We start from the raw sequence: 25404 nt of genomic DNA, 5'->3' as shown, positions 1-25404 counted from the left end.
GATTAACCCTTTTCAAGAGACAGTAGGTCAACATGACAGTTTATGTTATGGATGAAGATCATTCGTTTTACTGAATATGTTCTCACTAAAAACACAATAAGAGAGATTGCAAAATTGATTTTCATATGTAGTTATTATTATTTTTAAAAATCAATCAAAAGGATAACCTCACCTCAAACCACATTGACCCTCAGTGAAGACCTTAAACTACAAATTTGAATCACCACTTCACCATCTAACATTATATTACCCCAAAGAACCGATCCGATTCATCTCGTCTATAATCGTGCAGCTTTAGTTCAAATACAAAGCTTCAACTCTGATTACCTTCTTCGACTGAGTCTCGAAGGTGGACGGCAGCATGTTGGGGAAGAGCTTCAATGCTACAGGAAGCAGGAACTCCATGAAGGGGACGATGATGAACACCAGGAAGGGAAGGAGTCTGAAGACGTCTGCGCACGTTCTGAGGAACTGAGGAGGAAATTTTTTGAAATTGTTAGAATTAAGTACTTTAAAACAATTGAGGCTGCAATTTGCTTTATTTTATTTGTGCAGAGCCAAACAATCAATAAACTGATCTACTTACAAGTATCGTGTGTGAATTCAGAGCTTGATATATCTTATTCCTCTGTGCCTTAAGCCTCTGTTGTTGTCCAAAAACTATTAGAAAACACCTCAGTTAGCTGCGTCACTGCACTGGTTGTTTATTTCTTTCATCACAAAGACTTTGGGCACGTTAGTTTGCTCAGAAACGGCTCCTAAGACTAATAACTGATCACATTTTCAGTCTCCAGAGAGTAGTTCTGTGTAAGGCAGGTGCCAGCTTCACTAACTTGATGTGCTACATATCACAATCTCCTGACTTTGTATTACATTTATAATTTATCTAAGAACTTTAGTATAAAGCTATATGAAGCACAACATGATACAAGCATTCCTGCACATGCTCATTGGCGTCTTCCTTACACAGAACCATAATGTTATTATTTAGAGCCGTTTCTAAACAAACTATCATGCCCATAATCTTCATGGTGTAAAAACATGTCACATAGTCCAAAGATGTGACTCATTGATGTGTTTTTACAACATTTTTAGATAAGAAAGGAGCATAGAGGAATAAGATATATCAGGCTTTGGATTTATGTTTATTGTCTGTGTTGTTTTTATGTGTATTAGCTACAGTTGTACTGCTGTGCAATGACAATAAAAGGCATTGAATTGAATTGATTTGGATACACACATCAGAATTGCTAACAATAAGAAATATATAGAAGATCGACAGCCTTGTCCTTTAAGAACAACCCTAACCCTAGACGCTTGTGAAGAAATAATTGTAACTGTGGAGATTTATTCTTATTATCTAAGCCAATGTCTGCCTCAGTTTGGATTTTAACCTATACTAAAAGTAGAGAGAGACTTATACTTTGTCCTGTTTTACTTCACTATCATAATAAATAAAGGCCTGACATTTCAACCACTGTCTTCATCTAAAATAAACCTAGAGCCTAAAATAGTAGCAGTACTGTATTTGGTACCAACTACCATCTATTTCCACCAGGCTGTAGTTTGTGAAAGTCTCCAGGAGAGAGCAGCAGCGGGTGGAAAAGCCAGTAGGGTTATATGTTAACCTCATCTTCCTTTGTCTCTTGGTACAATCGCCCTGCTCAATCCCACTAATAACAGTTCCAACAGTCAGCACTTTTAACCCCAGTGCCCATACATCCCCAGAGCAACAGAAACCTCCGAACTCATTGGTGTATTATTTTCATGGTTGTATAGACCAAAGTGAACATTCTGCCTGCCTCACAAGGCTCAGAAACTGTCCACTCTGGCCAACAGGAAGCACATTTGTTCAGCGTAGACCTGAACAATCCTCAGAGTATAGAAGTACCAGGCCAACACTGGTCTACTTCATTGTACAGCTGTCCAACTGTGGCTTTCTGACTGTCCCGGGAAACAATCCCCAACCGGCCATCTACAGAGATGGCTCTGGGAGGAGAAGGCCAAAACATGAGTCCTTTCTCTGCCCTTTCCACCTGCATGTCAGTGGACCAGTAGGGTGAAGGATTTAGGCCAGCGCGAGTGAAAAGGCCTTTTGTCCGTCGTCCCATTGACATGTATATCATCTCCCAGAGTTCCACATCAAAGAAAGGGAGGAGGGGGGTGACAGATTAAAATAGAAGGAGCCTTAAACAGAGGCCTGAGTATTGTAAGTGAATATGAAAGGAGGAGATTAAGGAGGCAAAGCCAGTCCAGGTTAGATGAATGGGGTGTAGATGGGTTCAGGACATGCACTCCGAGGGAGTCAGCTGCATTTGAAAAGGTGCAGATGGGGTGCTGGTGTGGGTTTAACAGAGGAAGGGGGGGGGGGGGGGGGGGTACAGTGGTCATCATCAGTGCTGAGTAGAAGCTATTAGCACCACAGTGAGGCTTATTTTTCTGTTGTTGTTGTTTTTTCCAGCACAAACATACCGAGTGCTGTAAATAAAAAAACTAAGATAACAGGATTTATACTGTTCTCAAATGACGGATACACCATGTACTGTTTATAGTGTTGTTTCAATCATTTGTGTGTCTTGATACCAATGATGTAATCTGGTTTTAGTGGAATTGTACCGAGTTTGAAGTCACTGTTTTAAGGGGGGGTGGGGGCACACTCTATTTAGGTATGCATTTATATTATATTGTAATTGTAATTGGTTGTATTTATTTTAACATGGACCCCAGGAAGAGTAGCTGTTGCCTGGGTAACAGCTAATGGGGATCCAAATAAACTAAACTAAACTAAACTGTATAAAAACAACATTGCCACTGGAAAATTGATTATTAGCTATAACATTTTAAATCTTAACTTATCTTATAGTTGGGTGGTCAAGTGAAAAAATATTTTAACAAGTCTACCAGATAGAAAATGCATTGGGAAGCTCAAATTTATTTTTTTTACCTCTATGGCTAGAGCAACTGACAAAAGGAAACGTGTACATTTCAGCTCGTCGTTTTTCTAGTTTTGTAACACACATTGCACCATACCTTTGTAAACTATGAGAGGTCCCCATTGTCTTCCAGTGTGTCAGTATGGATTGTGCAACTGCATGGTCACATGACTGAGAGAGTAACACCTGCACTACAAAAATAATATGCAAATTATCTGATTCACGGTCACACTTCTTCAAATGTGACTGTTTCCTTATTTATTTAGTAAATTAAATATATTTGGGTTTCGGACTGTTAGTTGGGACAAAAGAAGATGTTAGAGAATGAGACCTTGGGTTTTTAGAAAGACTGACTCTTTATTATAGTTATAATTTATAGAGTTATAATTGACAGATTCATTGATAATGAAACTAATTGTTCATTTCACCTCTAATTGATACTAGTCACATGCTTTAATATATTTCTATTGAGGCTCTATTTTAGTTTTTTTTTAGTTTGGTCAAATAAAAAAAACAAAATGAGGCTTATGTTCACTTTTCTTGTCAACATCAGATACAGATGTTTTCGACAGTTACTGACAGATTCATCGATAATGAAACTAAATGTTCATTTCACCTCGAATTGATACTTATTCTTTGTTCAGATTTGGAGTCACATACTTTAATATTACTATTGAGGCTCTATTTTAGTTTGGTCAAATAAAAAAACTAAACTGGGGCTAGCTGAGGCTCATTTTTCTTGTCAACATCAGATACAGAATTGTATCGGGCAGACCATCTGTTTCTATTGTTTATAAAATAAGATTTTCTCCTTCCTGCTTCTTTTCGGTCATGGAATATGATTTTTCTTTGTAGTTTGTTTGTATGATTTGAAGAAAGAAAGAAAGAGAGAGAGAAAGAAAAAGACAGAAAGAAAGAAAGACAGAAAGAAAGAGAAAGAAAGAAAGAAAGAGAAAGAAAGAACGAAAAAGAAAGAAAAAGAAAGAAAGAAAGAGAAAGAAAGAAAGACAGAAAGAGAGAAAGAAAAAAGGAAAGAAGGAAAAAGAGATAGAAAGACAGAAAGAGAGAAAGACAGAAAGAGAAAGAAAGACAGAAAGAAAGAAAGAAAGAAATACAGACAGACAGAAAGAAAGAAGGAAAGAAGGAAAAAGAGATAGAAAGACAGAAAGACAGAAAGAGAAAGAAAGAAAGAAAAAAGAAAGACAGAAAGAGAGAAAGAAGGAAAGAAGGAAAAAGAGATAGAAAGACAGAAAGACAGAAAGAAAGAAAGAAAGAGAAAGACAGAAAGAAAGAAAGAAGGAAAGAAGGAAAAAGAGATAGAAAGACAGAAAGACAGAAAGAAAGAAAGAAAAAGAAAGAAAGAATCCGATCCTGGCAAGAAAGAAAGAAAGAAAAAGAAAGATTCGGATCATGGCAAAAAAGAAAGAAAGATAGAAAGTAATTAAATGCTGCTAATTATGAATATAGTTTGATTGATGATAATTTGAAGTTTTTAAAAAGATTATTATTCTTATTTTACTTAAAAAGCTAAATCGGTGGGTGAATCGACCTCAGCTGAAGCAGGTGGCCTCTATAGTTTCCATAACGACAGAGGTCAGCAGAAGCCTTGACAACCACAACAGCAGCTGAACACTTCACACCTCAGAGAGGAGCGTTCACAACCTGCCAATCCACTAAGTCTGTACCATCCTGTCCTCTCATCGGGACGCGTCGGCCGTGTGACCCGATCTGACCCACTCACCTTTCCTTACATGACACCTGTGTACCAAGAACTGGCATCAGATTACCGCGGTGTCCACTGGGCCTCAATCCAGACCGCCGCTTTTAAAATGTCAGATGAGATTCAGAACAAGGAGGAGGATTGTTTCAAAGGGTGTTAAAACATATTTTTACGACTTCTTGAGGCAAAATAATGAATTTTTAACTTCTGCTTCGACAGTTTTTCATTATAAATTATTAAAAATTCAAAAGTAAACAAGTGTTTATTCTGCATGTAGGATGAATTATTGATTATACAACCTTGTTTTTTTATTTAGGTTGTCCGTCTATAAGTAAATATAATGATTAAGTTAAATTACACTTAGTTAAGTGAGTTATATCTGAACACTACTTAATGATTGAATAATTGATGAGAAACTGTTGCTAAGTGCTAGAGCTAAAGAGCTTTCCTTCCTCCTTTCCTTCCTTCTTTCTCCCTTCCTCCTTCCTTTCCCTTTCCTTCCTTCCTTTCTCCTTTCCTTTCTTCTTCCTTCCTCCCTTCCTCCTTTCCTTCTTCCCCCTTTCCTTCCTTCCTTCCTTCCTCCCTCCCTCCCTCCCTCCCTCCCTCCTACCTTCCTTTCCTTCCTTCTTTAGCCACCTCTTCTCTTTCTCTCTAACATCCTTGAGAAAACAGTCAAGCAATCAGTTTTCATCACTTCCTGCGTAACCATACTTTATTTTAGTATTTCCAGTCAGGATATAACGACTGCGTCACCGCACAGAGAAAGCACTGGTAGACATTACAAATAACCTACTTGGACCAAGGACTTCTCTCTGTACTCTGTATTTGCCACCGATGACCATCACATCCTATTACAGAGACCGGAACATTTAAGTGGCATTAAAGGAACGGCATTAAGCTGGTTTAAGTCCTATCTATCAGTTCGATTTCAGTTTATAGACACTGAAGATCAATCTTGCATCAACGCTAAAATTAGGCTCGGAGTTCCACAAGGTTCAGTGTTTGAGCCGATACTATTCTTTTTATTACTCCATACATTTTCATTTATTGTGCTTGGCCCTTAACATCTTAGAAACACATTATCTTATTATTAATCTGGCCGCCAGCATCACCAATGTAGAGAATATGGGAGTTATCTTTGAGCAGGATATGATCTTTAACCTTCCAGTCATCCTCCCGGGTCAAATTGACCCCGTCTGTTTTGACTGTTCCTTTCTTCCTCCCTCCCTCCTTGTCTCCTTCTTTCCTCCCCATTACCTTCCTTCTTTCCCCTGTCCTTCTTTCCTTCCTTTCTTCCTCCCTCCCTTCCTTGTCTCCTTCTTTCTTCCCCATTACCTTCCTTCTTTCCCCTGTCCTTCTTTCCTTCCTTTCTTCCTCCCTCCCTCCTTGTCTCCTTCTTTCCTCCCCATTACCTTCCTTCTTTCCCCTGTCCTTCTTTCCTTCCTTCCTCCCTCCCTCTTTTCCTTTCTCTCTCCCTCCCTCCTTGTCTCCTTCTTTCCTCCCCATTACCTTCCTTCTTTCCCCTGTCCTTCTTTCCTTCCTTCCTCCCTCCCTCTTTTCCTTTCTCTCTCCCTCCCTCCCTCCCTCCTTCCCTTCCTTCCTTCCTTGCTCCTTTCCTTCATTCTTCCTCCCTTGATTCCTTCCTTCTTCCTCCCTCCTTTCCTTCCTCCCTTCCCTCCTTTCCTTATTTCCTCTCTTCCTTCTTCGACTCGAGGACAACAGGAGGGTTAAAACAAATTTTAAGGACTGCCTTTTTTCAACCTACATAACATCACAAAAATAAGGCACATCCTGTTTAAAAAAAGATGCAGAAAAACTATGCATAACATCCGATTGTTACTCCTCGGCTGGATTATTCTACTTCCTTTTCCAACAAGTCTCTTGGGTCAGATTCTTGGCTTAGTCCAGACTGCAGCTGCACACATACTGACAACAACTAGAAAAAGACATCATATTATCCTATTTTAGCTTCTCTGCACTGGCTGCCTGTAAAACCCAGAATCAAATATAAAAATCCTTCACTTCACCTCACCGCACCTCTGAGCATGTCTTCACATGTCTTCAAGAGTTCATGGTGCCCTTTTGTTTACCCCACAGAAACACTGCTCTCTCATACTGCAGGCCTGCTTGTGGTGGTTTGAGTCTCCAAAAGTGGAATTCAGGGGGCAGAGCCAACTATCAGGAGCTGTCTTCCAGTTTGGGACATTGTCTTCTGATACAGCTTATAGTAGAGGTCAGTTGCTTTGGACCAGCTGCTAGTTATGCTGCATTGGGCTTAGCAAGGTTATTATAGTTTTGAAGTTTCTCTTTTTATTTTTATTTAGTTTTTCAGTTTGCTTTTTTTATTTCAGTTTAGTTTTAGTTAGTTCAACAAGTGATTTACTAGTTTCAGTTTGGTTTTATTTTGAAGGAATTGACTAGTTTTAGTTTAGTTTTATTTTGAAGGAATTGACTAGTTTTTAGTTTGGTTTTATTTTGAAGGAATTGACTAGTTTTTAGTTTGGTTTTATTTTGAAGGAATTGACTAGTTTTAGTTTAGTTTTTATTTAGTTTTAGTCTTACTCTTAGTTTTTCAGGTATGAAGAGAAAGCCTTGACTTGTAGAAGCTGAAAAAGATGAAATAATGTGTGACACCAAATACGGTTCATCATCAAGTCCTTTTTAAATTCATTCTTTAAAGACGAAGCATAGCGGCTGTTGCAGGACAGGAAGTCATCGTTTATCTGCAATTCGGTTTAGTTTTAGTTCGTTTTACATTGTTCATTGTAGTTTTTATTTAGTTTTTATTTTAATTTCAGTTAACTAAATAATTTTTTCATTGCTAGTTTTAGTTTTCGTTAGCTATAATAACCCTAGGGCCTAGACTGCTGCAGGACTTCCCATGATGATGCACTCTGTCCTCCGTCTGTACACATTCATGCCCCATTAATGCAAACTTGGCTTCTTCCCCAAGTTTTGTTCTTTTATAGTCTTGCAGTTGATCTTCAATTGGGGTCCTGCTGGCTCACTACTTATATTACTACTATTATTATTGGTCATATCTGTCCACTGTTGACACTATTATTATTAGCATTAGCATTAGCATTACTAATATTAGTCATGTTTCTATTATTATTACTGATATAAATGTTTCGGCTGTGCTTCTCTCTCTCTCTCTCTCTCCTCCTATTTTTCCTCTCTCTCTCTCTCTCTCTCTGAACTCAACCGGTCAAAGCAGATGGCCGCCCACCTAGAGCCCAGTTCTGCTTGAGGTTTCTTCCCGTTAAAGAGGAGTTTTTCCCTTTGCTGCTGCTGCCAAATTCTGCTCATGTTTGGAACTCTTTAAAATTAAAGAGTACAATCTGGACCTGAAAGCACCCTGAGATAACTTCTGTTGTGATTTGGCGCCACATAAATCAAAATGACTTTGACTTCCTAAAGAGCTTAAACCAAGCAGCACAATCTGCTGAGCGCCCAAGTGAGTAAACACTCAGCCAGAAGCCAGTTTCTATAATCGATCCCATTAGGTTTGAGAAGCTGTGGATTAAAACAGCAGAGAACAAGATGTCTGGGCAGTCGGCCTCGAATTCTTGCTCAGTCATCCCTGATCTTTTAACTCATGCTGGTTTATCCCCGCTGTACACTCTCAGCCAGACTGGAAAAATGTTGGCTTTCTGTAACTGGAAATACTGGCTTATACGTCTGATTTGATTCGCAAGTTTACCCACTATTACCTAATATTACTTGTAGCATATTTTACTATTGGCTTTAATTTCAAATCTTGCAGTCATTTAGTGCAGAAACACCACGTGGAGGGAGAACAAAAAGACATTTAAAAGACTAATAGATTAATAATGCATGTATGGGATGTTCTGATTCTGACCTTTAAGAAAAACCTTCACTATTAATTATATAACCTCACATGTAATTGACAACATCATCATGAGGTGTGCACACAAACAGAGGTAGAAGACAAAATCGACACAAGGAGTTATTGTTTTTGTGCACAAATCTAGGAATAAGTGCATGGAAAAAGTTCAATATTCCCAAAAGAAAACCACTTCATCCTCCCATTAGCCGTTTACCAGTATGTTCTGCAATCTGGTAAGAGACTCTAATAGGATGTTAAATAGGTTTGGACAATAAAGAGTGAGGGACAAAATGCTTATTCTAGCCAGATCGCCTTGCAACTGAGCATTTACGGTGGATAAATGAATAGTGCAAAAATGTATCAGGCTCTGTGATCAATGATTCGCCTTTACTGTGACATACATTTAGAGTTTCAAATGCATGTTTCTGACATAGTGACAGCTGATGAAGGCGGCAGATTGATGGAAAATCAATTATAATGTTTTTCCAGAGGGATATAAAAATGATTACAACACTTATAAAATGGTACTGACAGTTTCTTATAAGTGAAGCGTTCCCTTTTATGCGCCAGCAGGCATCTACTAATATGATTTTCTGCACTAAAATCAGCCATTATACATGTACAGCATCTAGTTTTATACATGCTAACTAGCTTGTTGATGGTCTGGAAGCATTTTCTCCAAAACTGTAGTAGAGCTAACGAGTGTAGTCTGGGTTTGAGTTATTTCCATTTCTTCCTGGAATTTTTCGTGAGTCATGTTCGTAAACCAGAGCTGCAGGATGTTTATTAACATGTCGAGTGTAATAAATAAGTTTTTGGTAACATGAGAATGCAGCCACATACAAATTTTCCCCTAAAAAATTGTGTTACTGGTTTCCTCTTTTTCTAAATATTGAAAATGTCTATTGAGCAAGTGACATGATCTGAAGAGTATCTACCTCTAAAACAACTACTGAAAAACACACAACTGAAGCAGAGCTGCTCACAGGGCAAAACACTAGAACATTGTACATTTAATGGCAAGCTTATCTAAAAAAAACACCAAAAACACGAGTATAATGGCGTTTAATGAGTTAAATTTAAAAAACGTAGCCTCCCTGCAGGCCTCACCTGTCTCCTCTCACGGCGGGACAGCGGGTGTCCATTCAGCACCCTCCACAGCATTCTCCCAGCAATGGTGGTGTCAATCCACAGCAGCTTGAATCCGTGGTAGTAGTGCCTAATTTCTTCTATGAGCCACTGTCGGACCGTCCGTCTTACGGGCGTGGCGTCCAGCGTGGGGCTGTACACCGGCCCCCCTTCCTCCAGCTTCTTCGTCTTGTCCTTTAACGAACGCAGCGACTTCTCCACCTTAGAGTCGTCCCATCGCCTCCTGGAGGTGTGTATCCACCTAACGCCGGGGATGTCCTGACGCCGCGCTCTCGTCCACTGGGGCCCCATTGTGATGGAGGGGTACGGGGAAGGGGAGGCCCCCAACACAAAAGCGCAGAAAAGCCGCTGTGACTCCAGGTTCGGGCAGGGGCCCACAGATCCATCTGTCAAGTGGAGTGAAGGGCCGAATGAAGAGATCTGACCCAAGCTGCCCAGTCGGAGCCCATCAAGTCTAAAGAGACAACAAGATGAACAGAAAGCACAGGTTTTGTCATGAAGATCATTTTTAAAAAAGGTCAAATTTGACTCATTTTAAATCTGACAGCTGTAAAAATACTTTTCTCTTTTAGCCTGAAATTTGATGACTTCCCCTATTGTGACCCATAACATACAAAGAAGCTTTTTTGAACCATTTTTGTAGCGTATTTGACTCATATTGATCCAAAAACTCAAAAATATCCATTCTTCACATTTAATATAATATGAAATTGTTTTTCAGAAGTTTTGTATAAAGACTAATTATGAGAGGAAATACTGTGACAGACCAGAATATAAACAGTATGTGAGGGTTAAAATATCAAATATAAAATGTTTAAAATGAGACATAATGACACCTGATAACTAGACTTCTTATGTGCACAGGATTTTAAGTCTTTGGTCTACAAAATTAAACCATCGTAAAGCCAGGACACAACAAATTTATGTCATATGGTTCTTAAAATCTACAACAGCCTCTCAAATACTTAAATATGTGCCAAGAAAAATATAGATATCAAATATAAAATGTTTAAAATGAGACATAATGACACCTGATAACTAGACTTCTTACTTGCACAGGATTTTAAGACCATTGTAAAGCCAGGACACAACAAAATTATCATAACTACTTGTTGCAAAGTGGTGTATGGTTCTTAAAATGTACAACAGCCTCTCAAATACTGAAATATGTGCAAAGAAAAATATAGAAAACCACTTTATAACAAGATGTTTCTTCAAGATTCATTAAGTGAAAGAAGAAGAAGATAGAAAATGTTTAGCATTGTTGTTTGAAAATGACTTCATAGTAGAATCGGAGGCATTCAGTTTTTATATTATAGTATATGTATAAGGCGGTGCTTCACAAACACATTTAATTGTCTTACTTTTGACTGGAGAGTCTGAGCGCTGTGCAGTTGAAACAGGCACCATCTTGTAGTTTGCCTGAAAGAAAGAAAGAAAGAAAGAAAGAAAGGAAGAGAGAGAGAGAGAAAGAGAGAGAGAAAAACAAACAAAACAAAAAACGTGAGCTGCTGTGAACAGATAATAAGCTATTTGACACACATGACACACACACACACACACACACACACACACACACACACACACACACACACACACACACACACACACACACACACACACACACACACACACACACAATCAAGGATCTTATAAACTACCGCTGATGAGCAAATGAACTGATTTTCACACATCAGTTGTGTTAATGCAACTTTATCCCTGGATTTACTGACCTAGCAACGACCCCAACAGCAAGAAGAAGAAAAAAAAAAAAAAAAAAGGGACGTTCTTTAAACTAGTTATGCAATCACAGAACAGACGGAGAAGTGACTCCAGTTGGCTTCCTCTACGGTTTATCTGGGAAAACCCAACGAAAGTCTGCTGACACTTTTAGACGTACTTATTACTACTATCCATTTATCATAGTGTGGCTTCCTGCTTGGACGAGGCCACCAGAGGATGAGCGTTAGAGGAGGAAATGTCATTATCTCCATGAGGAATAATTAAATAAGAGGGCTAGGAATACGATAGCGTACTTTCTGGTCTTTTTTTTTGTAATTACTGCTACCAAGAAACAGCTGCAAAAATGTATGGATGTACGTGAACTAGTACTGAGCATGTAGCATGTAAATCTTATAAAAGGCAAAAGACTTCATTAACCCTTTACATACTGTTCATATTCGGGCGCATAATTAGCTTCTATAGCAGAGAAGTCAAACTCATTTTCATTCAAGGGTCAAATACAGACCAATTTGATCTCATGTGGGCCGGATCATTAAAAAGATGGAAGGAAGGAAGGAAGGAATGAAGAAAGGAAGGTAGGGAGGAAGGACAGATGGAAGGAAGGAAGGAAGGAAGGAAGGAAGGAAGGAAGGAAGGAAAAGACAGAGGGACAGATGGAAGGAATGAAGAAAGGAAAAAAGGAAGGTAGGGAAGAAGGACAGATGGAAGGAAGGGAGTAAGGACAGATGGAAGGAAGGCAGGACAGAAGGAATGAAGAAAGGAAAAAAGGAAGGTAGGGAGGAAGGACAGATAGAAGGAAGGGAGTAAGGACAGATGGAAGGAAGACAGGAAGGAAGGAATGAAGAAAGGAAAAAAGGAAGGTAGGGAAGAAGGACAAATGGAAGAAAGGGAGTAAGGAAAGATGGAAGGAAGGACAGATGGAAGGAAGGAAGGAAGGAAGGAACAAAGAAAGGAAATAAGGAAGGTAGGGAGGAAGGAAGGAAGGACAGATGGAAGGAAGGAAAGTGGGCCGGATTGCACCCCTAGGCAGGCCGGTTCTGGCCCACGGGCCGCATGTTTGACACCCCTGCTCTATACCAATTCACATTCATAAATTCCTCCATCAGTCATTAATAGATACTGGATTAATCAAAAATAATAATAAAAAATACTTCAATAATCACTATTTTATGGTCCAGTTGAACATTTACTAGAATATGATAAATATAACAACATGTTTAAATGCTGATTTTTGAATATGTTTAAATAAAAATGTGTATCAGCTGCACAAAAATATAAAAATAATGCATTTTATTGGGTCACATTATGAAAAGTCTGGATTAAAGAAATGTGTATATAGTGTTTTTACAGTTCTCATGTGTAAAAAACAGCATGAACAGCATGTAATCCTTCTGTTTGATTCATTTTGTGGGGAAAAAATACTTTCATAATCACTATTTTATGGTCCAGTTGAACATTTAGTAGATTATAATGAATATAACAACATGTTTAAATGCTGATTTTTGGATTTGTTTGAATAAAAATGTGTATTAGCTGCCCAAAAATATAAAATTAATGCATTTTATTTACATGTTTGTATACTGTGGTTCACATTAGGAATAGTCTGGATTTAAAGAAATGTGTATATAGTGTTTTTACAGCTCAAAAAATGTAAAAAAAAAAATGGCATGTAAGGGTAAGATAGTCATTTTAAAGATCAATTTGAATGCTGATGGTCTTTGTTTTTTTAAATAAATAAATAACTACAGGTTAAACTTGTAAATTTGCATATATAAGAATGTGTATCAGCTACATTTTTGTATACTGTGGGTCACATTAGGGAAAAGTCTGGATCAAAGAAATGTGTATATAGTGTTTTTACAGCTCAAAAATGTAAAAAAACAGGTCAGATTTGACGCTGAATGGCATGTAAGGGTTAAAATAGTGATTTTAAACACCAGTCTGTCCTTTCTGTGCTTTTTTCCATTATTCTTTAACTCACTTCAAACACTTTTACAACTTTATTTCTACTTCTTTCCTTCTTTAAAACCGACAGTGTATTATCCTTCTGTTAATATCTTCACACAGCTCTATCTTGAAGGGCAGGATATTCACACCCTGTCTGTGTTTGAGGCCTGCAGAGGGGGGCTCCCAAACTCCCAGAAGAGGCGGCTTGTCAGTGTGTGACACTGTGCTCGCTCAGGGAAGGCGGAGTGGTGAGACACTTTCAACCAATCGCCTCCGAGCTCAGATGTCCCGGCCACGCCTCTCCTCTGAGCTCTCACATGGCCGGCTGGATCGAATCCAGCAAGGCCTGGTTTGAACATGACATGCTGTGGCTGCGGGCCAGGAGGACTGGGGCCAGGAGTTTACTGGAACAGTGTCACCTTTGTGGCTGAGCGGCCGGCTAACGTAGCTGGTTACAAACGACGCAGAGAGAAAAGGCTGGAAATACAGTCGATTACCTAACCTGACAACCTTTAGTTAGGCAACACCTCTGTGGATTTTACCTTCCCTTCCCTCCACTCCTCCCTCCCCCCCTCCCCCCCTCTGAGGTTTTCACAGTTTAAGCATCACATGTAAGTTTCTTTCAGGGCAAGATAAGTTCAAGTAAATCATTTCCTAATTCTGATTGAACAGCTATTTATCTAGGGCTGGGCGATTATGACAAAAATCAAAATCACGATTAATTGAACTTTTAACCTCGATGGCGATTAATGAGCGATTATCTCCACCTTTAATGAACCATAATGTATTTTTTCAGTTTCTTTAGTGTTTTTCACTGCTGCCCTCACACATTAGTACGTCTGTTTTGACTTTTCCTTCCTTCCTTCCTTCCTCCCTCCCTTCTTCTTTCCTCCCCTATCTTCCTCCCTTCCTTCCTCTTTTCCTTTCTCCCTCCCTCCCTCCTTCTCTCTTTCCTCCCATCCTCCTTTCCTTCCTCCAACCCCCTTTCTTCCTTCCTCCTTCCTCCCTTCCTTCTTTCCTTCCTTCCTTCCCTCCTTCCTTCCTTCCTCCCTCCCTTCCTTCCTCCCTTCCTCCCTTGACTGGAGGACAACAGGAAGGTTAAGGTGTGAAGCTGTGGTTAATGTCTAGTTTACTTGATTAGAACTATGTAAAGATCATGGTTTGGGTTAAAATGATCACTAGAGACAAGTTTTTAAATTCCTTTAAAGATATGCAACCTTTGTCGTCATGGCAACAGTGAACACCACGATTAATTGACACGAGCAAGACACACTAAGTTAATATATAAAAGCCATACTGTAGTAGGCACTCACTACACTACACTACACTTGCTTTTTCTTTATTACTGTCATCTTTGTTTTAGCTGCGTGTGTCTTGTTTTATCTGGTTGTCATGGTTTTTTATTTACTAATGGAGTGGCACCTCATCTCATTATATGCAAAATATAATAACAATAAAGCTTCCTATTCTATACAGTCTTGAATACCATCATCTACTTGGTTGGCATTAATACTTAAACCTTTTCTTTTAATAGATTAACTGAACTTTCCTATTAAAATCACTTTTATTTTCACTTTCTCTGTGGTGTAACAGCAACAGCAACAGCTTGGGGCCCTTGCATAAAACCAGAAGTAAAACCTCAAAATGATTCTGCTAAACAAGTCGAAGCTGTTCAGGAACTAAGCACTGTGATACAAAAACCTTTGAAAAGAGACCAAACCAAAGAGAGTCTGGACACACTAGTTATAATAAACCTCTCTGTATGAGGTCAATAAACAACCTCGGTATGGATCCCTGTGATTATTGATGTAATTGTGTGTCATTGTGGTGCAACTGTGCAGACACACCGACTCTAACATTTTACAGCTGAAAATGTAGATGTAGTTGTAGCCTTGATTTAGTCTCCATCTTCTCTTATCAAACTAAAAATCTACCTTTACAAGTCTTTGCTCTGCTTTAACCTGCAGCAGCTAACTCGTGTCATGCAGATGTGGCGCCCTGCAGGACCCGGGGCAATTTCTTTGACATGCTCGCATAGAGAGGTTGATTAAGGACATTTCAACGTATATGGGCCATGTGGTTTAGTTTAAATTTAAAAGGGTTAAAATGTGAAAATAAACGTATGAATAGCTTGCACACATTCTTTTTTTGTGGACCCAGCATCAAATTTCTGCTTTTAATCCATTTTGAGAGAATATATTAGAGGATTATGGCAAAAATGTCTCAGTGGTGTAACCATAAAAACTTTGTACCAAATAATTCAACTTACTTAAAGGATAATTACCGTTTTTTACAACCTGGACCTTATTTCTAGCATAAAATACGATCATTTACTCACCATGACAACTTTGGTGTCATTTGGAGTCGTTCGGACGAAATACTCAAATTAGCTCCAGTGTTGCGCTGCGTATATCCGTATAATGCAAGTACACAGGGCACCGAAGCGCAGCCTCTATATAACACATTATCTGCCGCGAAATTAGTTAATTTCACCAATATTTAGTTATGATACGTTAGTGCTATTCCCCTCCGAGCCCGTGGTGGCATGCTATCAACATCCGGGGTCTGTAGGTTGACCTACTAACCTCTGATCTGACATCATCTGAAATGACATCATCCAGATCAGAGGTTAGTAGGTCAACTTCAGACCCCCGTTATAATGCGTTATATAGAGGCTGTGCTTCAGTGCCCCGTTTACTCACATTACACGGATATACGCAGCGCAACACTGGAGCTAATTTGAGTATTTCGTCCGAACGACTCCAAATGACACCAAAGTTGTCTGGGTGAGTAAATGATCGTATTTTATGCTAGAAACAAGGTCCAGGTTGTAAAAAACAGTAATTATCCTTTAAATAAAACACCATATCAACTAGTTTGGCATGATCTTACATTATACCGTTCCACTTAAATACACTGTATGTGGATCATTCTTTGGTGGTTACACCATTTGACATTTTCAGGAGCATCCAATCTTACTTTTGGTTAAAAAAAAACACCAACAGAAGAAGAGGACAGTTGGTGTCAGGCTTTATACCTCCCACGACATTAACATTAGAAAAGTAGCGTCACAGTGTGGATGTTTACCTCCCTGCCTCGTTTATACCCACGCTCGTATCCTCGTAAACAAATCAGAGCTTGGAAACAGAAGTGACACCATCAGACTTAAATATAACCTTGTTTATAGGACAGACTGTATTAAGTCCAGACTGTACGTCGTTACGCTCGGCTTTCAGAGTATGCAGCTGTCAAATGTCGAGCATCTCCGTTTATCAGCGGCTGTAAAAATATGACGTTTTTGGGTCAAATTCCTGTCCGATGACGCTCTGCTCTCTCTCCGTCCACTTGAGAGACACTTGAGGCGTCTCAGTGTGTGTGTGTGAGTTTGAATGACACACGTGAGCACCCTAAATAAATAAATAGCTCCCACCATGCTTTTTTGGAGATCCCCCCCTCTCCCCTCCCCCCCTAATGTTGTACTCACTGGCATCAAATACACGTGGACGCTGGATGAAACTTTTCTCCCATGTAGCTTATTCATGCCATGTGTGATAACGCTCTTATCTTTACTACTTCTGACCTTACGACCCCTGCCTGACGAAAGCTACCTGCACAAAAAAGAAGGGAAAACTGAACTCTGGTCAATGTTCAACATGACGACTCATTACGTAACTCTCATTCACTAAGATTTATTCATAGTAGGATTATTAATTCAGTTATAATCATCATTACCCCCTTTTTTTTAAAATGCTAACTTAATGCATTTCTGCAAGCTAATCATTCATCCCTAAAAGTCAGTTCAGTTCAGATCTTGGTCGACCCATAAAAGAAGTTTATTTTTGCACCAAGGCAGCATAAAAAGATTAAAATATGACACATGAAGATATCACAATAACACAATACAATTAAAAGACATAAAAAGTGCTTCTTCTATGCACACAATGAAGAGTGAAATTTAGAGTAAAAGTAATAAACGACTGCTTGTTATTGCTGTCCAAAGTGATATTCACAAATCAAGATATGATTACTCTTATAAAGGAGTTTATTATTTTTATTATTTAAACTCATATTCAGACTATCAGCTAATGTCCAGCTTGACCCACACACAAGGGGAAAATGATCATAATCAATAACTCAGTGAAATCAGAGAATTACCCTTTTTAAAAATGCTGACTAAATGCATTTCTGCAAGCTAATCATTTCTCCTAAAAGTCAGTTCAGATCAGAAGTTTATTTTTGCAGCAATAGACCCGATAAAAAACAATTAAAGACATTAAAAGTGTTCCTACTATGCAAACAATTAGGAATAAAATAAAGCATGAAAACAGTCAAATATAGAGTTAAAGTAAGAAATGACTGCTTGTTATTACTCTCTAAAAGGATATTCACAAATCAAGATATGATTCCTCTTATAAAAAGGAGTTTATTATTATTATTTAAACTCATATCCAGACTATCAGGAAATTGAGGTGGAAATGGGGAAATTGCCCTTCTTTCTTTTTAAAAAAATGCTGACTTAATGCTTTTCTGCAAGCTAATCATTCATCCTAAAAGTCAGTTCAGTTCTTTGTCGACCCACAAAAGAAGTTTATTTTTGCAGATTCAAATATGAAACATGAACAGAAGACAATTAAAGACATTAAAAGTGTGGTGTGGAGTAAAACAAAGCATGAAAAAACAGTCAAATTTAGAGTTAAAGTAAGAAATGACTGCTTGTTATTACTGTCCAAAGGGAAGTCAAGATATGACTGCTCTTATAAAAGCAGCTTATTATTATTATGTTTAAGCTCTCAGCTCATGTCCAGGTTGAACCACACACAAGGGGAAAATGAGCCTAAGCCGGTCTCAGGTGGAGTTATAAGAGGCACTGACCTTTCCTCGTTGGAAGTCCTGCAATTTGTCTGATAATCTGGGCCTAAAGCCAAGAATCCAATCTCAGTCATGCACCGCAGACAGACAAATCCCCTGTATGACCCCCCTCTCGTCTATTTATAAAGCCTCAATGCACTAACTACACATACACACTTTATTTATTATTACTTCTGTATTCTCTTCTGTTGTGTCTTCACTTCTACTTGTTGACACTTGCGATAAAGTCTATGAGTTTAAAACAAGAGAAAGTGCAGAGACGTCTCATCGTAACGTCTCATAGTTATATAACAGCTATCCTGCAATTCATGCTTATCAGAAATGTGCGGCTGGGAGATTTCACCACACTCTGGTTGGACTGACGGACAGTTCAAGACCAGTCAGTCCAGTAGGGAGGAACATGAGAGAAATCCTTTAAAAAAGATCAGGAAGCATGAATCTTCTTCTTTTTGTTAGCATACTGAGTTGCCCCTATGTATGAAATGTGCTACATAAATAAAGCTGTGTTGCCTTCTTTATCACAGTTTGGCTTTACAGTGATAAAGTCTAGAAATCAATAAGGAAATCGACTGGTTTTAGCCATAAAAACACTGTTTTTAGGAAGGCAATTTCCATATTCTGTTGTTCCAGCTTCTTAAATATTAATATTTTCTTGTTTCTTTAATCCAACAACGATGATAAACTAAATATATTTGACTTGTGTGGACAAAACAAGACATTTAAAATACGTCAATGTGGGTCCTGGGAAACAGTTATCACATTTGTTTTACCATTTCTGACATTTTACGGAGCGAACAAGTCCACAAAATAAACAACAGATTAACTGATCATGAAAATAATAGCAGCCCTACTGTGTGGTTTGTCTCTACCTGCTCAGGGATTACTGATGGAAATTAACCAGTAACCTAAATCTGACACAAAACATATTTTTGTACCAAGTCATTGACAAATAAATGTAATAAAACTGACAATAATGATCTATCGGTTGATGTAATACTATGTATATTACTGGCAGCTCTAGATTAGAAAAGCACAGATTTCCACAGCTCTGCATCTGCAACATCACCATATCATTTTTTCTTTCAGTTACTCAACATTTCACCACCTTACCCAACCAACACCAACACCAACAACAATAAACAGACACAGGAGATAAAACAAGGCTGAAATCAGCACAACACAGGACCAAAACACTGCCCATATCTCCCATTTTTCCCCACCACACATCATGCTTAGAAATAGATATATATATATATAATAAATTAGAGATATTACTAGTTATGTACAGGGCAGGAAAAACAACATAAAACAGAGTAATGCCAGAAACTGTACAATAGTTGTTTGTTTCTAGCTCTGAGGATGAGGACCAAAGGAGGATATGAAACTCTAAGCGTCAGTATAAGCCGTCAAACTGTGAAATTCTCAAGAGAACGAATGATTTAAAAAGAATAATGAGACTGTATGAAGTTGACGGGTAATGTTTTTTCTTAGTTTACGGTGAATTATTATGTACTGTAAGTAACAGCTTTTACATAACTGACCTCAACTGACAGGCCATCTTTTTTATATTGTTTACATACAGTCACCGGCCTCAACAGCTTTAAATTCAACATTTTTCAAGCTTATACATTTTTCACTTTTTGTTGACATTACTAAAAAAGGTGATCATTCTACTTTATGTTTATTACTGAGGTCGTACTAGGTGATGGTGGTGAATTAGGGGCATTATATTGACTGGGGTTCCTTATCATATATGTAAACGTAGATGGACAAAATATTAGGAACACCTTTCAATATAATGGACCTTAATACACCACCATCACCCACTATGACCTCAGTAATAAACATAAATGTAGAATTTAAAGCAGAGCTATTTTGAGTTAAGGGGCAGCAAATATAAGATTTTCTTCTCCCTGCTCCTTTCGTGTTGTGATTTGATCATGAATCTCTTTTTCTACCTCCCTCTCTTTCTCTCTCTCTCTGGAGCTGAACTAAACCAATAAAATGAAATGGATATCTTGTGGAAGCTGGTGGTGGAAAAAAAAGAAGAAAAAAACACATCAGAGGAGCCTGTCTGCCATAGCAACGAGCATCCTCTCAAGCTGCAGTGGAAAGAGGGGGGCGCTAGCCAGTCCCCAGCAGCAACCAGGCTGTCCTCAAATAACCTGAATCAAAAAAAAATCATGTGTCTATAGCTCCTTGTTTATTTCTGCTTAGCAGCAAGGTGCGGCGCCTCCACACTTAATAACACCTATACACCTTTTTCCACACAACACAGCTTTAACAGTAGTGTTAGTTACTCATTAGTAGATTAAAATAATGAATGACAGACCGTTTGAAGTTATTTACTGATACCCTGTCACCTTGAGCTCAATGCAAACGTGCAAACTACATCAGCACCACCTGCGTATATGAACAAACACTCCTCTAGATGCTTTGTTTAGTCTCCATGAACAATAATAACAATAAACAAAACAAGTTTTAAAAAAGAAATAGAATTAAAACAATGGAATTCTTACCTTTGCCTTTCTGGAAATCTTTCTTTAGAGACCGGGATGTTTTCATTAAAGGTGCCCGAGTTCTGGTAAACAGGATTAACGCCATGTGGAGGCTTTTTCTGCTTTTAACACAACACAGTTAACTTAACTACGAGCTAGGCTAGGCTAGCAGCTTAAGCTAGCCACTGTTTGTTTTTTTCAAGCTGTATAAACGAAAAGGGGAAAAACTAATAGCATACGTACATGAATACCAAAAAAATAAATCGCTCTACCCTTTTGTACACGCTAACACGCATATATAAGTGTACATAGGCAGGTTTAGCTCCATGTCATGCCCTTCCTCTCTGCGTGGATGACAGCTAGCCGGGCCGGGCTCCCGAGTGACGTCAATCTGCTGCTGTATGTTAGTTAGTTAAGCAGACGGTGACGTCAAGCTCACCGCTTCCGGCGTGCTGTTTTTAGAAATAAAAGCACGAAAAAAATAATTGGAGTTCCAAGAATTCAAGGGCTTTTATTGTCACGTCAAGAGCAACACAGCAAATGGTTATTTATTTATTTCACAAACTGCACAGAGGAACCTTTGCCTTCTCTAGAAATGTAACTTTATATATGATTCTGTGTAGTAATTGTCTTTGATTTGAATGTAGTTTCAAAGCTTTGGCTTCTTACAAATGAGATGTTGTCCATGACGGTGGACAGTTTGGCCAATCAACTTTATTTGTATAGCACTTTTCATACATTGCAATGCAACACAAAGTGCTTTACATCTTCAGAACAAACAAACAAACAAACAAACAAAAAGAAATCATCAAAAATAGGAACTCATTTAAAAACAGGAACTCATTAAAAGTAGGAACTCAGGAAATGCTATTATAACTCAAGAATCAGCAAGAAGAAAACACCAGAGGTAGGATTAACATTAAAAAAAAATAATAAAACAAATATAAATGACTGATCAATATGACTATTTTTTGGTGCACTATTGCAGCTCAACCGTGCAATATACACTCACTGGCCTCTTCATTAGGTACACCTCTGCAATCTAATTCAATCCAATACAACAGCTCTGCTTTACATTCTACATTTATTTAGTTTATATATTTTCATTGTTGACATTGTCATGAAGGTGATAATTCTTCTTACTGAGGTCATAGTGGGTAAAAAACATAGAAATTATTATAATTATATACACACATTTTTAAAGAGAAGAGAAGAGAAACATAACAAAAAATGACAAAAAATATATACATTACATTGCACATTGGTGTACAGATGTGGTATTGCACATGAGTAATGGTTGATAAATACTTGTCTAGTAGGGAAGAGAGTGAGTGTGTTTGGTGCGGGGTGAGTAAGTGTATAGTAGAAGAAGAGAGAAAGCGCAAGAAAGATATTATATATTATATAATAATAAATAAATTATATGTTTGATTTGTTTGAGCTTGATGTTCCATGACCTCATTAAAACATTCACAGGACTGACTGTCAACCTGAAAAGTAACTTGGTATTAAACAACTTGATACAGCTGGCAAGAAAACCCAAAAACAAACATGTACCTGAGTCTGAATGGAGGAAAACAAAAAAAACGGTTTTCTATTTTTAAATGGGACCTTGCGGACAATGAGACTGAGGAAAAGAAAACATGCAATGTCTTGCCTCAGAGCTTCTGAATAGCAGAAAATATTTGATGACGTCTAAAACCCCTTCCTTTCTTTTTTTAATGTATTAGTTACTTTATACTCTCTGGTTTTGATAAGTGCTATACAAATAAAATCAACTTTTATTATGAAATGGGCAGGGCAGCTATCAATTATTGCACATTCTGGATTTTGCTCTTCTTTATGATTGTGTGTCTAGTTTTAAAATAATTATTTGAATGTCTGATTTACACCATGCCTGTGTTGTGTTGATTTGTATCATTTTTACATTAAATTGAACATAACCATTATCTCTGCAGTGAACCTAATCAAAGCCAGTGCAATGAGAAACTCTGCAGACCTATTCTCATATATTCTCTCAAGGAAGACTTATATTTTGAAAAGCAGCAGCAAACCTTTGCTGGGAAGTTTATTTTTACACCCCCTACCTTCCTCTGTAGGTACTACAGGCTAATATTTGAGTTACAGTATGTATGAGGAACAAGGAAGTATCAAGGTCTGCAGAGAGAGCTATCAGTCTATTTGGTCAATCTGCATTTCCACTGAACATGTGGGTAGTCAGGTTTTTGCAATATTTGTTGACTTTATAGATCAAAGCTGATACTGAGATCATAAAAGGTAAAATAGTTTGATAAGCCTGGTGCACAATAACGTAAGGCCTCTGGTAATTTTGGACAAGAATCAGGGGCGGCCATATCCTCCAGAACACTGCAGGCAATCCCTGAAGGATAAAAAGCACACACATGTACACCACACAAGCCAAAATCCAGATTTCTACTGAAAGCTCCTTTACCTTAGGCAGGTAAATACATGTATTTGCAATTGTCTAATATGAAACTGTGTGGACTGACTTCTAGTTTAGAAGAGGCTGTTGTTACTGGCTGGGCTGCAAAGGTGGAAGATGTATTACTGTATGACAATGCACGTACATATGTTTTATCAGCTTGTAATTAAAAGTAGTGGTTTGGTCACTCTGGATGAAAAATTTAGTGGAACTGTTAACAACTCAACATCTGAATTGTGATCCTATACACTGCTGTATAAATATATATGTGATGGAGCAGAAAGTACAATATTTCCCTCTCAAATGTAGTTGAGTGGAAGTATAAAGTTGCAGAATATGAAAATACTACCAAAGTAAAAGCACCTCACCTACTTAAGTACACTTGAGTAAATGTACTTTAGTTTCTACCACTGGATTTAGAGATTCTTTTTTATTGTTACATTGACTAAATGTATTTGTTTCTTACAACAATAATATAAATGGGCTGTATGTCATATATTATCTAACCTACTTTCATTTCATTTAAATGAACATTTAGTTTCCCCATATGAATCCCTTTGCCCTATAATGTCAAAATCACAGTGGAAATAAACATTGAATGCAGCCTGCCTTTTCATTATCAGGATAAAGATTAGTAGACTTCAAAAAAGGAGGCCATGCAAAACTGTGGTAGAAAGTGAGTACATTCATTCAAGTATGTGCCCTTTCCTCAAGTATTTTCATTTTGATGCAACAATACGTCAATGTCACTACATTTCAGAGGGAAATATTGTTGAGGGAAAATCCAAAAACTGAAGACAGATTTGTATCTTGCATTAATCATCTCATCACATTATTCTGTTAACCTTTTGGAGGGGCCCCACCCATAGGTTGGGAACCACTGGACTAAACTAGCTAACTGTATATAAAGTAGTGTAAACTAGCTAACTGTATATAAAGTAGTATAAACTAGCTAACTGTATATAAAGTAGTATAAACTAGCTAACTGTATATAAAGTAGCATAAACTAGCTAACTGTATATAAAGTAGTGTAAACTAGCTAACCGTATATAAAGTAGTGTAAACTAGCTAACTGTATATAAAGTAGTATAAACTAGCTAACTGTATATAAAGTAGTGTAAACTAGCTAACTGTATATAAAGTAGTGTAAACTAGCTAACTGTATATAAAGTAATATAAACTAGCTAACTGTATATAAAGTAATGTAAACTAGCTCCACCTCCAGCAGCTACAACAGTAACATGCTGCTCTAACACTGATGCTTCACTATTAATAATCTAATGATGTCATATATAATAATATATCACTACTTTTACTGTAATACTGCATACTACATCACTCATAATACTGCAGTACCTTTACTGTAATACTGCATACTACACCATTCATAATACTGCAGTACCTTTACTGTAATACTGCATACTACATCACTCATAATACTGCAGTACCTTTACTGTAATACTGCATACTACATCACTCATAATACTGCAGTACTTTTACTGTAATACTGCATACTACATCACTCATAATACTGCAGTACTTTTACTGTAATACTGCATACTACATCACTCATAATACTTATACTTTAAATACATCAAGCTCATAATACGTATGTACTTTTACTGTAATACATTTACTACATCAGGTTGATCATATTTATCCTTTTCATGCAGGACTATTACTTATGAGGAAGTAATTTATTTTTTTAACATTGATGTATTTTTGCACATTTCTTGCATTGAAATATGTGCACACTTCTTCCACCAGTGTGTGAATATAAACTCTGCTTGAATGAATGATATGAAAACACACACACACACACACACACACACACACACACACACACACACACACACACACACACACACGGGGTCAGCTACTTCCTACGGTTGGTTTTTTGAAAGGACCGGTTGGATCCTCTCTCTGCTCCCGACCAATCGGAAGTCAGTATTTTTCGCGCTGGTTGGCCTCAGAGTTTGAGTTTACCCGCAAGCTCTCGACTCGACTTGAATGAAACCCTTTCGCTTTTGCGGGATGATTACCGGCATTTTCCACCTTTAACGACGGAGAGGAGATCCCAACAGGTAACCACATAGTACTCGTCTTTCATGTTATTGCCAACACGGTGGATATTAACCCGGCATTAGCTCGGGCCGACCATCCATTTTAGTCACAGGGAGCTACTAGCCGATGCTAACATTCTAAGCGCAGTTTGCACTGATTTCAATGGCGCGCTAGTTAGCTTCGGCTAG

The 25404-nt window shown here is 38.0% G+C and overlaps 1 protein-coding gene across 3 annotated transcripts in view; it reads right to left on the bottom strand.

Annotated features, from left to right (window-relative positions):
• Positions 1-21062, bottom strand: part of letm1 (leucine zipper-EF-hand containing transmembrane protein 1) — a 34797-nt gene extending 13735 nt beyond the window's left edge. For 2 of the 3 annotated variants that reach the window (XM_053336040.1, XM_053336041.1), the window contains exons 1-5: positions 20953-21062; positions 20731-20828; positions 11017-11074; positions 9614-10106; positions 328-471 (exon numbers count right to left, since the gene is read on the bottom strand). In XM_053336040.1, coding sequence (XP_053192015.1) covers positions 328-471; positions 9614-10106; positions 11017-11074; positions 20731-20828; positions 20953-21005 — 846 coding nt within the window. In that variant the 5' untranslated portion in view covers positions 21006-21062. Of the gene's footprint in view, positions 1-327; positions 472-9613; positions 10107-11016; positions 11075-20730; positions 20829-20952 lie in introns of those variants that run through there. The other variant, XM_053336043.1, reaches the window with a different exon arrangement.
• Positions 21063-25404: the final 4342 nt, after the last annotated feature.

This window comes from Scomber japonicus, chromosome 16 (assembly GCF_027409825.1).
Source record: "Scomber japonicus isolate fScoJap1 chromosome 16, fScoJap1.pri, whole genome shotgun sequence".
NCBI lineage: Eukaryota > Metazoa > Chordata > Actinopteri > Scombriformes > Scombridae > Scomber > Scomber japonicus.
Note: the sequence above shows the minus strand (reverse complement) of the source record. Positions and strands in the feature narration are given on the sequence as shown.